Below are 15,581 nucleotides of genomic sequence, written 5' to 3'. Positions count from 1 at the left end.
GTAAATTATGGGATGTAACAGTGCAAGTTGGGAAAATAGAGGCACTTTTCACTTGTACTGTTACTAGTATTTCTGTGAGATTTGTATAGCATTTTTCAGTATGGCTCTGGAAACCATGCAAGCAATTTTAAATAAAGTTTCTATAAATATGAACTTGGTGACAGGAAGGAATATGGCAGGGACATACAAATAAGGACAGGAGATGGGGAAATGGGAAGTGACACGAAACAGGGACCAAGAGGGAAGTTCAAAGCACATCATAGACTTTATGCTCATCAGGATTTTTAATCAAGATTAAAAATAGTCTCTATAGAAGTTGCCCTGTCTTTCAGGTGTCAAACTGGCATAACAGCAATAACAGGATTGCTTTGACACCAGTTCTGTCTTTTGATGACTGATGATACCTGCCAGTGGCCCCATTGTTTCTATAGCACTGGGATATGTGGGAAGATTTGGGAGTGGGGAAGGGAGTGTAAACCAAGGATTACAATAAGCCCTAGTTAGCCAGATTGACTCACTCTGAACGAAAGAATACAATTAGCTCCAAGCAGTTTGGAGACTGGTGAGCCTTTGTGGCCAGTGTGGTCAATCACGCTTCTGCATGGACTGCTTCAATGGGCTCACGTATCAATTATACCTGTAAGTTTTCTTCACTTCTTTGTATAGCGTATAGACTTAGCTTTAGATATAGACCATGAGTTGGTCTTTAAAACACTTTTGATCTCCAACATACTGGAAGGTAGAGAAAATAATCTGGAGAATTAACAACCAATGCATTTGGCCTTTCTTTACCTCTTCCTTTTCTCTTCTCTTTGTCTCTCTGTCTCTCTGTCTTTCTCGCTTTCCTTTTTTTGTTTTTAACATACCTGCATGTCTGTGCCTGTGAAGGTTTGCTTTGTTTTGAGAAGCTGAATTATGCAATCGTTGCCACGCCCTGTGCCCATCCCCGCTTCCATGCTCTCTTGGAGGGATTTAGCTGGGAAATGTTCCACGGAAAAGACAAAAGAAGTTCAGTCATAGTTTATTTCTCTCTGAGTAGCTTATCTTGCTAAACTCAATACTTATGAGGAGTGGGGGAGGAAGAAGGGTGGGAAAGAGAGAGGGTGGGGTGTTCCTCTTGCTCTTTCATTTCAGTAGCTATAAATTTTTGCAGGGCAGAGGGCTCCTCCCATGTGCCTTTCCCACTTTATTCTCCTTTTCTCCTTCCTTCTTTTCTTCTCTAAATCTCACCCCAAGTCTGGTGCAATTGTGGTTGGTATTTTGGCGAAGGGGAGAGATCTGTATATCTTTCCATGTTCCTTTACTCCTTCTTCCCACATACATTCCTGGCAAGTCTGCAAAAATTTCATAATGGTTTTCGTCTCAGTCTGTCCTTAAAAAAAAAAAAATGTGCTGTCTATTCAGTTTCTTCTGACAATCTGATGTGTTCTTTTAGATTGTCAGATATGCGATGGCAGATGATTTCAAGGTCCAACAGAAATGTGGCATTCATGATCCAAAGCATAGCATGGCTCATTGGTTTAGGACAGTTTTTTGTGGAGAGGTCTCATCTCTGAAAAAAAGGAAAAGAAGACCCTTTTCATCTTTAGGTTTCATTCAGCTTCTTTATTTTCCCGAATGTACACTGAACTCTCTGAATCAGAGGCTGACTGGGATTAGTCAACAGTCCACATGAGTTAGAGTTGAGAGCTGAGACAGTAGTTTAAAATAGTGGCTTCTCAACATTTTTTGTATTCATAATTCAGTTTTCAAGACTAGATTTTTTTGCCAACACTCTTGAAGGCATTTAAATACACTTAATGGGACTGAGAAACAACACTGGCTAAGTCAGAAATAATTATAACACAGTCATTTTTACAGTTATAAGAATATCTACACAGCATCACCTTATTTCATTCATTCTTCAACGCTGTGTTATTGAGCAGAGCCGTGTGCTGCCCTGCCAGCAGTATCTTACATACCTATGAGACAAGGTCCTCAGATATTTCAGCACACATGTCATCTTTGTTGCTAGTTTGACAGTATACCATGTTATCTGCCTCTTACCTCTTACTAGTGGCAAGTCATCTCGTCTACACTACATCTCATGATACATTCAGGGTAATGTTCCATCTGGCACACATCACCATAATGGTATGTATATTCGCTGGTGGCAAAGCTATATTTCAGGGGTCAGCACACTTTTTTCAGCAAAGAGCCGGATTGCAAATGTTTTTGACTTTGTGGGACATTTGGTCCTAAACTTTCAGTATAATTTGTACAACTGAATAAAAAAGTTAATCCACCCCACTCAGAAAGATTTCTCTGTTTATTTCCAGTCACTTAAGCCACATAAGTGCCCTGCCCTAACTCTCAGCATGAAAATCTGCATAATACAGCACCCTACCTTCTCTAACAGGGCAGGGCAAGCAAGGATGCTTGTTATTATATGCTCATTATTTGCTCACGATTTAACACTTGAACTAATGCCAAGAACAGGGCAGACAGGAAGAACTCGGGATAAAGAAACGCATTCATTCCACAGAATGCAAAACAGTAATAAAAGATCTCCAGAATAGCCACAAATGCTGGATTGTCAAAGTGCTAAAGTATACACACACCTTTCCTGTTCTAATATTTAAACAAAGGATATAGTAATGCCAGAAGAACTAAGTACCAGTTAGAAGGCCGAAATGGGAAAAATCAGGACAGTTTTCACATTTTTTAGAGAATGGAAATAGTAACCATCTATCTAAATTTTCTTAGCCTGTGGTCTGTTGTGTGCATAATTGTTTTGGTAAAAAGAGAGTGAGCTCATGCCAGACTATAGCTGAGTTATTAGAAATCAGTCTCTGTCATCTGTGAAGATGAATGATATACCACTAGTTAGAAATGGGGAGGATGTCAATAAGAAGTAGACAGATTTGGTGAGAATAAAGATTCAGAGTGACCCCCTTTAAATCAGATGTGGAACGATGGTAGCTATAAGCCCTGACTGCAATCCTTCAATCAGTCCTTAAACTTTACCAGCATGCTTTATTTTCATCAGATTAGGAAATACAGCAGGTGACAGTCAGCAAACTACAGCTGATAGACCAGATCCAGTCTGACGCCTATTTTGTAAATAAAGCTTTATTGGGACACAACCATGCCCATTTGTTTATGTACTGTCTATGGCTGCTTTCATAATACAGTGCCAGAGGTGAATAGTTGCAACAGTGAAGTCTTCTATCCTTTTTTTTTAAATTGAAGTATAGCTGATTTACAATGTTGTGTCAGTTTCTGGTGTACAGAAAAGTGATTCAGTTATATTTATATATTCTTTTCCAGATTCTTTTCCATTATAGGTTATTACAAGATATTGAATATTTTTCCCTGTGCTACCCACTAGGACCTCATTGTTTATCTACTTTATATCTAGTAGTGTGTATCTGTTAATCCCAAGCTCCTAATTTATCCCTCCTCCACCCCCCTTTTCCCCTTTCTAATATCCTTTAAATTTCCAGTTCAGGTTTGATGTGTACTTTAGTATTTCATAGCTCATGTGAAAAGAACTCATCTTGATTCCAATCTCAATTAATCAGGATTTGTTACATGAACTCTAAAGCTCATATGATATAATTAACAGAAGAAGGCTATAACTTTCTGAGTGGGCTAGATGAACATTCCTATCCAGTTGTACCAGTCATCCTGAAAGTTTGATGGCCTATATGTCTGACCATTTCTTTCTTCAATTCTCAGGGTGACTTAACTCCCCCATGTAGTCCAGCATAATATTTTCCCTCCCTGAGCGTTCTTACACTAGAAATATCCTTTTAAGCATGAGAATTATATGCTTTCTTTTTGGCTTCTCAATGCAAGTCTACCTAGGAGACACTTAGAGGAAACAGAAAGGAGAGGGCACTGATTAAAGCTCAATTTTTTATTGGAACAAGTGAGCAATGGCCTCCTCCAAGAGCATAAAGAGGTAAAGAACAGGGCTTTGTAAGGAGCAAATTGTGTCAGACCAATTTAATTTCCTTCTATGACAGAGTGACAGTCCAAGATGATAAAGAAGAAGAAATAGATATTATCTATATGGACTCGAGAAAGGCTTTTGATTTCATCCAACGTGACATTCTCATCAACAAATTAGGAAGGTCTGGTCCAGATCATGTTGCAGTTAGGTGAAAGCCCCACTTGACAGAGAGCTCTCACTTTCAGTGTGTGTCCTGTGTTATTCGAGACATGCTTCAGTCCCCCCACCTTGGAGTTCTGTCTGGAGGAGCAGCATATTTGATAGGTTACTGGAATACTTTTGAAAACCAGACAATACGTCAAAGAGAGGATAAGGGTATGTAAAGTTGAAAAGTTGTAGAACCAGACCCAAGAAAAAGATTAAATTACAGTCATATATAACATAAAAATACTTGGGCATGAAAAGGAAACTGAATGCAAGGTAAGAACGAAGCTGCAGTCACCACTTCATGGCACATGAAGATCTAGACTCACAGAATTCTAGAGCTGAAAGGGTGTTTAGTGTCAAATTGCCCATCTTCCTCATTTCTCAGGAAGCTTCCAGCCCAAAAGAGGAAGTTGCATGCTCAAGGCTACAGAGCTGGTTAGTTGCAGCACTGGGAACTCCTAGTTCAGTATTCTTTTTACTACAAACCATCTCTGTACTTTTAAAAAATAACTTTCTTGAGGCATATTTTACATATCAGAGCATTCAGCCATTTCAAGCATACAGTTCAATGATTTTTTTAGTAAATTTACCAAGTTGTGCAACCAGCACCATAAATCAGTTTTAGAGTTTTTCCATCACCCCATTATGATTCCTTGTGTCATTAACTGTTAATTCCTGTCACTTACCTATCCCCCAGCCCTAGGCAACCACTATAGTAAGTCCTCCTGCGTTGTTCTAGACCTGGTCTAGAATAAAGACTAGAATAGAGACTTGTATAGATTTGCCTTTTCTGGACATTTCATATAATGGAATCTTACGATATACAGTCTCATGTCTGGCTTTTATCACTTATTGTAAGTTTTTGAGGACCATCCATGTCGTTGCCTGTATCAGTAATTCATCCCTTTTTATTGCCAAATAGTACTCCATTATATGAATTTATCACATTTTGTTTATTCATTCACCTGTTAGTGGATATTTAGGTTGTTTCTACTTTGGAACTATTATGAATAGTGTTGCTAGTAGCATTCGTGTGTCACTGTTAACTTTTTAAGTTCAATAACTCTTCCCCCTCAAATTGAGGTTAAATTTTCCATTGAATATGGCCTCTTCCCCTGCCCTTTTTCTCCAGAGCTGCACAGTAGAGTTCCCCCAGACAGCAACCAAAGTTCCTATTAATGTTCTAATAAATAGCCTTAGGGGATTAAATAGTCCAGAGAAGAAAAGGCTTGTTAATCTAATAACAGTCTTTTATTCTATGATGGCTTATGAGAAACTGTTAGCCAAATGCTTTCCATCTTAGCAGAAAATAAATGAGAGGAATTGGATTTAAACTTCAGCGAAAAACACTTCAGATGGTCATAAGGAGGCACATTTTATATGACAATGGATGCTGTCAAGTTAATTTGCAATATTATAAAAACAAAGCCCATGTAATTTCCTCAGAAGCTTATATGAATGGATTTAAATCTGTCTGAGGCCAGATGGCCCCTTGTGATCCCCTAAAGGGAAGAAAATCCTTTTGTGGTGCTTCTTCAGTGTGGTAAAGGAAGACATTTGGCCTTTGGTGTTTACAGAGACCATTTCACGGTGCCCATGAGACCAGTTATTGGAGTCATTGTGCCATAAAACCAGTTGATGGAGAGTTTTCTATAAACCATTAAGTGTGGCAGGAGACATTGCTCTCATGTCCTACACAGAGCAGTGTCTCCCAGCTACTATTCTCTCCCTAATAATAGCTAGAATAATCATTATTTAATTCTAGAATTGTGCAGTTTATAAAGTAATTTTACGTTTAACCTCCTTTTGACTTCATATTTGAGCCTTAGTAGTTTCCAGAGTAACCTGTGAGATAGACTCTGTCACATGGCAGTTCAGAGTCCTTTCCAATTTCATTCTATTCTATTGAGTTGCCTTTATCTCCCATCATTCTCAGCAGTAAACTCTCATCACAGTGGACTACTCATTATCTCTTGAATACCACACATGCTTTAGTTCCTCTATCTTTTCACTACACCACCCCTTTATATATATATATATATATATATCTCTTATCTTTTTGGAGAACTCTGACTTAGCCTATAGTCAGGCCTACACATTATCTCTTCTGTAGGTAAATGTTCTCCTTTCCTTTCCTCACCAGAACTTATTGACTTATTGTTCCCCTTTTGGGCACCCATATTGGTTTGATAATCCTGTACAATATATTAGCTGTGTGACCTTTTATAAGTAGCTTAACTTCTCTGAGTTTTTCTTTCCTTATTTCAAATGCTTTTATGTCTTCCAGGGAAATTCTATGAAATCGATATACCAAAGAATATTATATACAAATGTAATAGTTTAGTATTAATAGTAGAAATGTGAAAATAGACCTCAGATTATAGTTACAACACCTAGTTTTCTGTGGGTCTCTTTGATCCTTGAGGACAGCAATCCTGATGTTTTCATCTTTCTCTCCTAAACATTGAGTCCAAGTCCTGAAACATAATAAAAGAAATTGAATCATTATGAAGTAGGCAGGGGAGATACTATTATCATCAGTTTGCAGATTGAAATTAAGGTCCAAAATGCTGAGTGATATAAGGATTTAGTTATGTCCTGGCCACTTTTCCCTGAGTTTACCGATAGAACTTCCAAAGACTGCTGAAGGGCTTGTACCCTGACTCTACCTAGTATCAAGGGTGAGGCTCAAAGTATTATCTGGGACTATCTGTCATAGACTGACTTCTGAAGATACTTATTAAAAATATAAAATCTCACAAATGTAATTTTGAGCAAAGAAAAGCCAGACACACAAAATCAGAAAAGAGAGGACAGTACTACCAAATTTACAGAAATAAAAAGTATTATAAAACAGTACTATGAGCAACCGTATGCCAACAAATTGGTTAACCTAGAGGTAATGGACAAATTCCTAGAAATGTACAACCTACCAGGACTGAATCATGAAGAAACAGAAAATATGAACAGACCTAACTAGTAAGGAGATTGAATGAGTAATTTTTTAAAAACCTCCCAACAAAGAAAATCCCAGGACCAGATGGCTTCACTAGTGAATTCTACCAAATGTTTAAAGAAGAGTTAACACTAATCGTTCTCAAACTCTTCCCAAAAATTGAAGAGGAGGGAATACTTCCCAACTCATTCTATGAGGCCAACATTATCCTGATACCAAGGTCAGAAAAGGATAGTACAGTTGACCCTTGAACAGCACAGGGGTTAGGGGAACCAACCCCCATGCAGTCGAAAATCTCCGAATAACTTTATAGTCGGCCCTTTGTATCCATGATTCTGCATCCACAGATTCAACCAAGCTCAAGTGTAGTACTGTAGTATGTATTTATTGAATAAAATCCTAGTAGAAATGGAGGCACGTAGTTCAAACCCGTATTGTTCAAGTGTCAACGGTACATGAAAAGAAAACTACGAACCAATGTCCTATATGAATTGTTTTTTTAATTTATTTTATTTATTTATTTTGGTCTTAGTTGCAGCAGGCGGGCTCCTTACTTGCGGCTCGCCAGCTCCTTTAGTTGCAGCACGTGTGCTACTTAATTGCAGCACATGTGCTCCTTAGTTGCGGCTCATGGGCTCCTTAGTTGTGGCATGCATGTGGGATCTAGTTCCCTGACCAGGGATCGAACCCATGTCCCTTGCATTGGAAGGCAGATTCTTAACTACTGCACCACCAGGGAAGTCCCCCATATGAACATTGATGCAACAGTTCTGAACAAAATACTAGCAAACAGAATTCAACAGCACATAAAGAGGATTTTACATCATGACGAGGTGGGATTTATTCCTTGAACGCAAGGGTGGTTCAACATATGAAAATCAATCAGTGTAATAAACCGCATTAACAGAATGAAGGGGGAAAAAACACAGTTACCTCAATCGATCCAGAAAAAGCATTTGACAAAATTCAACACCCTTTCAGATAAAAACACTTAACAAACTAGGAATAGAAGAAAAGTACCTCAGCATAATAAAAACCATATATGAAAAGCCCACAGCCAACATCATACTCAATGGTTTGAGCCTGAAAACCTTTCCTCTAAGATTAGGAACACAAGAGGATGCCTGCTTTCACTACTCCTCTTCAGCATAGTACTGGAAGCCCTAGCCAAAACAGTTAGGCAAGAAAAGAAATGAAAGGAATATGAGCTGGAAAGGAAGAAGAAAAATTATCTCTGCTCACAGAATACATGATCTTATATGTAAAAAAATCCTGCAGACAACACACACACACACAATTGTTAGAACTAATAAACTAATTCAGCAGAGTTGCAGGATACAAATCCACACACAAAACTTAGTTGTGGGGACTTCCCTGGTGGCACAGTGGTTAAGAATCCGCCTGCCAATGCAGGGGACACGGGTTCGATCCCTGGTCCGGGAAGATCCCACATGCCGCAGAGCAACTAAGTCCGTGCACCACAACTACTGAGCCTACGCTCTAGAGTCCGCAAGCCACAACTACTGAAGCCCACGTGCCACAACTACTGAAGCCCGCGAGCCTAGAGCCCGTGCTCCACAAGAGAAGCCACCACAATGAGAAACCTGTGCACCGCAACAAAGAGTAGCCCCTGATCACCACAACTAGAGAAAGCCCATGCGCAGCAATGAAGACCCAATGCAGCCATAAATAAATAAATAAATAAATAAATAAAAGAATCTGCCTACCAATGCAGGGGACACAGGTTCGATCCCTGGTCCGAGAAGATCCCACATGCCGTGGAGCAACTAAGCCCGTGCAGTGCAATTACTGACCCTGCACTCTAGAGCCCACATGCCACAACTACTAAAGGCTGCGCTCTTAGAGCCTGTGCTCCGCAACAAGAGAAGCCACCACAGTGAGAAGCCTGTGGACCGCAACGAAGACCCAATGCAGCCAAAAATAAATAAATTTATTTTTAAAAAAAACTTAGTTGTGTTTCTGTACGCTAACAGTAAACAAGCTGAAAAAGAAATTAAGAAAGCAACTCTATTTACAGCAGCATTAAAAAAAATAAAATAGGAATAAACAACCAAGGAGGTAGAAGACTTGTACACTGGAAAATACAAAGTGTTGTTCAAAGAAATTTAAAAAGATGCAAATAAATGGAAAGACATCCTGTGTTCATGGATTGGAATTCTTAATATTGTTAAGAAGTCAATACTACCCAAAGTGGTCTACAGAGTCCGCGCAATCCCTATCAAAATCCCGACATTTTTTTTTACGGAAGTCAGAAAATCCATCCTAAAATTCATATGGAATCTCAAGGGATGCTGAATAGACAAAATAGTCTTGCAAAAGAACAAAGTTGGAAGTCTTACACTTCCTGATTTCAAAACTTACTACAAAGCTACAGTAATCCAAATAGTGTGGTACTGGCATAAAGATAGACATATGAACCAATGGAATAGAATAGAGAGCCCAGAAATAAACCTGTGTGTGTGCATACAAATGATTTTCGATAAGGGTGTCAAGACCATTCAATGGGGAAAGAACAGTCTTTTCAACAAATGGTGCTGAGAAAACTGGATAACCACATGCAGAAGAATGAAGTGGACTCTTACCTTATGCCATATATAAAAATTAACTCAAAATGGGTCAAAGACCTAAGCATAAGAGCTAAAGCTATTATGTTTTGTGTTAGACAAAAACATAGGAGAAAAGCTTTGTGACAGTGGATTTCTTGTTGATTTTTTGGATATGACACCAAAAGCACAAGCAATAAAAGAAAAATTAGATAAATTGGACTACATCAAAATTTAAAACTTTTGTGCATTGAAGGACACTATCAACAGAGTGGAGAGGCAACTCATGGAATGGAAGAAAATATTTGCCAATCATATAACTGATGAGGGGTTAATATCCAGAATGTAGAAGGAGCTACAAAATAACAACAAAAAAAAAAACAACCCAATCAAAAAATGGGCAAAGGGCTTGAATAAACATTTCTTGATATACAAGTGACCAACAGGTATATGAAAAGATGCTCAACATCACTAATCATTAGGGAAATGCAAATTAAAACCCCTATAAGAGAGCCTGTCACACCCATTAGGATGGCTATTATCAAAAAACAAACAAACAAAAAAACCACCCAGAAAATAACAAGTGTTGGCAAGGCTGTGGAGAAATTGGAACCCTTGCACACTGTTGGTGGGAATGTAAAATAGTATAGCCACTGTGGAAAATAGTATGGTTGTTCTTTAAAAAATTAAAAACAGAATTACCATTTGATCCAGCAATTTTGCTTCTGGGTATATAACCAAAAGATTTGAAAGTAGGAACTTGAAGAAATATTTGTACCCCCATGTTTGTAGCAGCATTATTCACAAAAGCCAAAAGGTGGAAGCAACCCAAGCATCCACCAATGGACGAATGGATAAAAAAAATGTTATATACATACAATGGAAGATTACTTAGCTTTAAAAAAGAAATAAATTCTGACACATACTACAACATGGATGAACCTTGAAGACATTATGCTAAGTGAAATTAGCCAGTCACAAAAGGACAAATACTGTATGATTCCATTTATATGAGATACCTAAAACAGTTAAATTCATACAGACATGAAGTAGAATGGTGGTTGCTAGGGCCTAAGGGGAGGAAGGAATGTTTAATGGGGACAGAGTCTCAGTTTTGCAAGAAGAAAAAATTTCTGGAGATGGATGGTGATGATGGTTGCACAACAATGTGAATGTACTTAATGTCACTGAACTGTACACTTAAAAATGGTTAAAATGGGGGACTTCCCTGGTGGCGCAGTGGTTAAGACTCTGCGCTCCCAGTGCGGGGGGCCCGGGTTCGATCCCTGGTCAGGGAACTAGATCCCACATGTGTGCCGCAACTAAGAGTTCACCTGCCACAACTAAGGAGCCCACGAGCTGCAACTAAAGAGCCCACGTGCCACAACTAAGGAGCCCAACTAGGGCGCCGCCTGCCGCAACTAAGACTCACTGCAACCAAATAAATAAATATTTTTTAAAAGATGGTTAAAATGGTAGGGCTTCCCTGGTGGTGCAGTGGTTGAGAGTCTGCCTGCTAATGCAGGGGACACGGGTTCAAGCCCTGGTCTGGGAAGATCCCACATGCCGCGGAGCAACTAGGCCCGTGAGCCACAACTACTGAGCCTGCGCGTCTGGAGCCTGTGCTCCGCAACAAGAGAGGCCGCGACAGTGAGAGGCCCGCGCACCGCGATGAAGAGTGGCCCCCGCTTGCCGCAACTAGAGAAAGCCCTCACAGAAACAAAGACACAACACAACCAAAAATAAATAAATAAATAAATAAATTTAAAATATGGAGGAAAAAAATCATTAAAAAAACATGACTTGATGTTTAAAAAAAAAAAAAAAAAGGTTAAAATGGTAAATTGCACATTACATGTATTTTACCACAATTTAAAATTTTTTTAATTAAAAATTTAAAAACAAGGTACAAAAAAGTATATGCTATATGATTCCATTTATTTAAGGTACAAAAATGAATCTGTGGTGTTAGATGTCAGGACAATGGTTAGTTACCCTTGGGAGAGGAGAATAACTGGAAAGAGGCATGAAGAGGCTTCGGGAGTCCTGGTGATGTTCCATTTCTTGATCTGGGTGTTATGACATGGGTATATACATTTTGTGAAATTCTTTGAGCTATATATTTGTGATTTGTACAGTTTTCTATGTGAATGTTACACTTCCAAAAGATTCCAAAAACGTAATCATGAGCCCCACAGCAGACTATACAGAATCAGAATCTCTGAGGATGGGACCTGGGGACCCTGCATTTTAGAAATCCCCCTTCCAAGTTTTTCTTAAGAACATTGGATGCTGCAAATCTTTGCTAAAGGAAGAGAATTAGGTAAAAATTTTTCCAGTGCTCCAGAATTCTTCAATTGTACCCTCACAATAAATATTCCTTAGAAAAGAAATTCTTGATATCCTTGAGTCATTTACCTTCTCCTGTTAGGAAACTCCACGTCATCTTTCAGGTGCTGAGAAAGAGAACTAAAAATAGTTAACAGCATATAGAAATGTATAGTTTAATATATTACACTTAAAAATATGATTTCTTCTAATTTGTCAGACATACTATAACTTAGGAGTATTTTATTGACGCCCTCTGAAAAATGGCAGGTGCTAGGACCTAGTGGAATTCAGGCAACTACAGTGGAATTCAGGCAACTAGGGTAGGAGGTGCACCCAGGGTGTGGTACAGTGCAAGCAAGTACAGAAAAGCCAGGTCTTCCACATGTAAACTACTTAGACTCCATTTCATCTCTCTCACACCACCTCCAAGATTTCAGCAGCCTTTACCCTTGCTTGGTAAACCGAAAGCATGTTTCTTGCAAAGACTCTATTGGAAGGAGCAGATCAAGGTCAAGGTCTTGGACAAGCTCTTGGAGACCTCCTTGGAGGAGGCGGTCAGAGAAGAGGAGGAGGAGGAAATATTGGAGGGATAGTTGGAGGACTTGTGAATTTTATCAGTGAGGCTGCAGCTGCTCAGTATACCCCGGAACCACCACCCACTGAGCAGCATTTCACCAACGTGGAGGCCAACGAAAGTGAGGAAGTTAGGCGGTTTCGGCAACAATTTGCACAGCTGGCTGGACCAGACATGGAGGTAGGTGCCACTGACCTAATGAATATTCTCAACAAAGTCCTGTCTAAGCACAAGGATCTGAAGTCCGACGGCTTTAGTCTTGACACCTGCCGGAGCATCGTGTCCATCATGGACAATGACACAACTGGAAAGCTGGGCTTCGAAGAATTTAAGTATTTCTGGAACAACATCAAGAAATGGCAGCGTGTTTATAAGCAATATGACCGGGACCATTCTGGGTCTCTGGGAAGTTCTCAGCTGCGGGGGGCTCTGCAGGCAGCAGGCTTCCAGCTAAAGGAACAACTTTACCAAATGATTGTCCGCCGATATACCGATGAGGATGGAAGTATGGATTTTAACAACTTCATCGGCTGCCTGGTTCGCCTGGATGCCATGTTTCGTGCCTTCAAATCCCTGGATAGAGATGCGGATGGCCTGATTCAGGTGTCTACCCAAGAATGGCTGCAGCTGACCATGTATTCCTGAAGTGGGCACTAAGTCAGGACTACCCCCGGGGACAGGAGTGCTGGAAGCTTAGCCATGCTCTTGCACGGTTGCGGTTACCCCATCCAAAGCTGTCATTTCCTGCTGAGTTCTTTCATAACCCGATCTATTTCTGAACTTGTGCTGCCCTTTACTGCTAAATTAAACAGATTTTTCATGAAAAATGCTCTGAGTGGTTTGTATGTCGGCTTTTTGAGACACGGGATTTATATGGACTTATATATGTGATGGGAGTGCAGGGCAGGCTCTAATGGAGTAGATTTTAATAGGTCATTTCTTATTTGGTGAATGAATTCCAAAGAGCAGGAAAGCTGTTGTTGTTATTATTAAGAATGAAATTTTGAAAAAAAATCCTGGAATAAATCAAGAAAGCTCTCAGGAGATATATTTTTTTTCCTTTAAAAAAGGTGAGGAGGCAGGAAATTCAAAACCTGTTTTTCTCTTAATTCACATCTGGTCTTTCTATTACATTTTTTTAAAAAAAAGTGTTTTCCTGGAAATCTGCTTAACTGTATAGAAACAGGTTCAGAAATGTGAAATTAAGCAGTTTTATAAAAGGTAGTATTTTTTTTAATGGTGGAACAACCATCTAAAATCTAGAATTCTTTAGTCCCATTTCTCTAGCAAAGTAAGCATGTAACAGTTTTGTTTTGATATAACTGTAAAGAGGATCAGGGCATTGGGGAATGAAAGAGTGTACTTATAGTTGAAATGTCTCTGGTTGCCTTAATGAATCAAAGTGATCACTCTTACATGTACTTCACACAAAATCAGGCATGCCCTGCTGATGTTAGCCAGCTCTTGTCATGTCTTGCCCTGCCTCAGAGCAAAGAATATTCTTTCATTTGTTTGAAAACTGCAGACAGGAAAAAATGTAAACAAAGAAAATGTACACAAATCATAACCAGTTATTTGGTATCTAAAGCGATAGAGAGATGTATAAATATATATAAATGTTGCTACGTCTTTATTGCAGTGGTTCTCAGCCCTGACTGCAATTTAGAATCACCGGGAGAGCTCTTGAGCTGAGTCCCACTCCACGTGAGTTAAATAAAAATCTTTAGAGGTGGGGCTCAGAGATGAGTATTTTTTAAAGCTCCCCAGGTGATTCTGAAGAGCAACCAAGGTTGACAGCCACAGCTTTAAGGTTAGGCTGTCTCACTGTATTTTTCATATTAGTCTCAGCTGAAAACTGAGGCCCCCACAGGAGTCAGTGTTGCCAGCTTCCAAAAGAAAGAAGATAGGAGTATGGAGAAACTGCCACCCAAAAAGCAGGGGTAGTTGTGCCTTTCTTGTGAATGGCCCTTGGTTTGGCTTTTTCATTTTGATTCAGGTGGTGATAACGGGGCAAACAGAATCCAGGAATTCCCGGCCAGTAGACTCAGCTAGACAGGCTGCATTTTCAAGAGCTCTGTTCATCTGCCTATTTAATTGGTTTCTACCCCTCCTGCTTCTCTGGTTTTTAATGCATTCCCTCTCTCCCAATCTACTTTGGAGGATCATCCTGAGTTTGAAGATAAATCCTTCCTTTTTGACTCATTTAGAGGAAAGCTGTAACTCTTGAAATGATGTAACTGGCCTGTTAACAGCCCTCAGCTGCCTGTTAGAGATCCCCAGTGAAAATAGAAGAGGTTGGCATTTAGCCTCTGTGGACACCATTATCACCATCATATAATATTTATGAAATACCACATGCGTGTAATTCTGAATTGAGCCAAGCCCAGAGATCACGTCCGCTTTCCTCAAGGGACTTGTAATTTAAACTTGGTCTGGGGAGCTACTTAAAACAGGTGTGGTTATATAAGAATGAGGCTGCTGCCAGCAACCACACATTAATATCAGGATCCCTGTTTTAGAATATGGCCACTAGTATGTTAGGCATGGCTGTAATAATATAGCCAGGAAAGGGGAAATCTGCCAAGATGCCTTTTAAGGTCTCAGAATATTAAGTTTATAATTTAACCTTTCCACATGATGGTTGGGGAAAAGAAAATGTAGCCCCACTTTTCTCCCCTCACTTCATTTTAAATGTTTTATGAAAGTTAAGACAATTATCTCACACTAGGGGTGGTATTAAGTATTTGTCTTGCTCTTCAAGTTAAGGGATTACCTACTTTTATGATTCTCCTCCTGCATGCACAGGGCAAAACATCCTGAAGTTACCTAAGTTTCTCTTTTGTTCTTTTCTGAATTTGTGTAAAATTTGACAAATAACCCCAGGCACTAGAGTGGATCCCAGAAAATTTAGTCCAAAGTCTGGATTTTTCCAAGTAAACAAACCTTTGGCATTGTGTAGAACCAATAGCCTAACAAGTGATTGAATTTCTTAATTTCCATCCAATGGGTTTT

The 15,581-nt window shown here is 39.4% G+C and overlaps 2 protein-coding genes across 3 annotated transcripts in view; both read left to right on the top strand.

Moving 5' to 3' along the window:
* Window positions 1-15,581, top strand: part of LPCAT2 (lysophosphatidylcholine acyltransferase 2) — a 63,156-nt gene that overhangs the window by 33,477 nt on the left and 14,098 nt on the right. The window lies entirely within an intron of this gene.
* Window positions 12,465-13,214, top strand: CAPNS2 (calpain small subunit 2). Its single transcript, XM_061173613.1, has one exon. The coding sequence runs from the start codon at window positions 12,465-12,467 to the stop codon at window positions 13,212-13,214; it is 750 nt and encodes a 249-aa protein (XP_061029596.1).

This window comes from Eubalaena glacialis, chromosome 18 (assembly GCF_028564815.1).
Source record: "Eubalaena glacialis isolate mEubGla1 chromosome 18, mEubGla1.1.hap2.+ XY, whole genome shotgun sequence".
Taxonomy (NCBI): Eukaryota; Metazoa; Chordata; class Mammalia; order Artiodactyla; family Balaenidae; genus Eubalaena; species Eubalaena glacialis.
Note: the sequence above shows the minus strand (reverse complement) of the source record. Positions and strands in the feature narration are given on the sequence as shown.

Excerpts from the sequence above, each read along its gene's own strand:
- CAPNS2 (XM_061173613.1), top strand. The coding sequence starts at position 12,465 with ATGTTTCTTGCAAAGACTCTATTGGAAGGAGCAGATCAAGGTCAAGGT.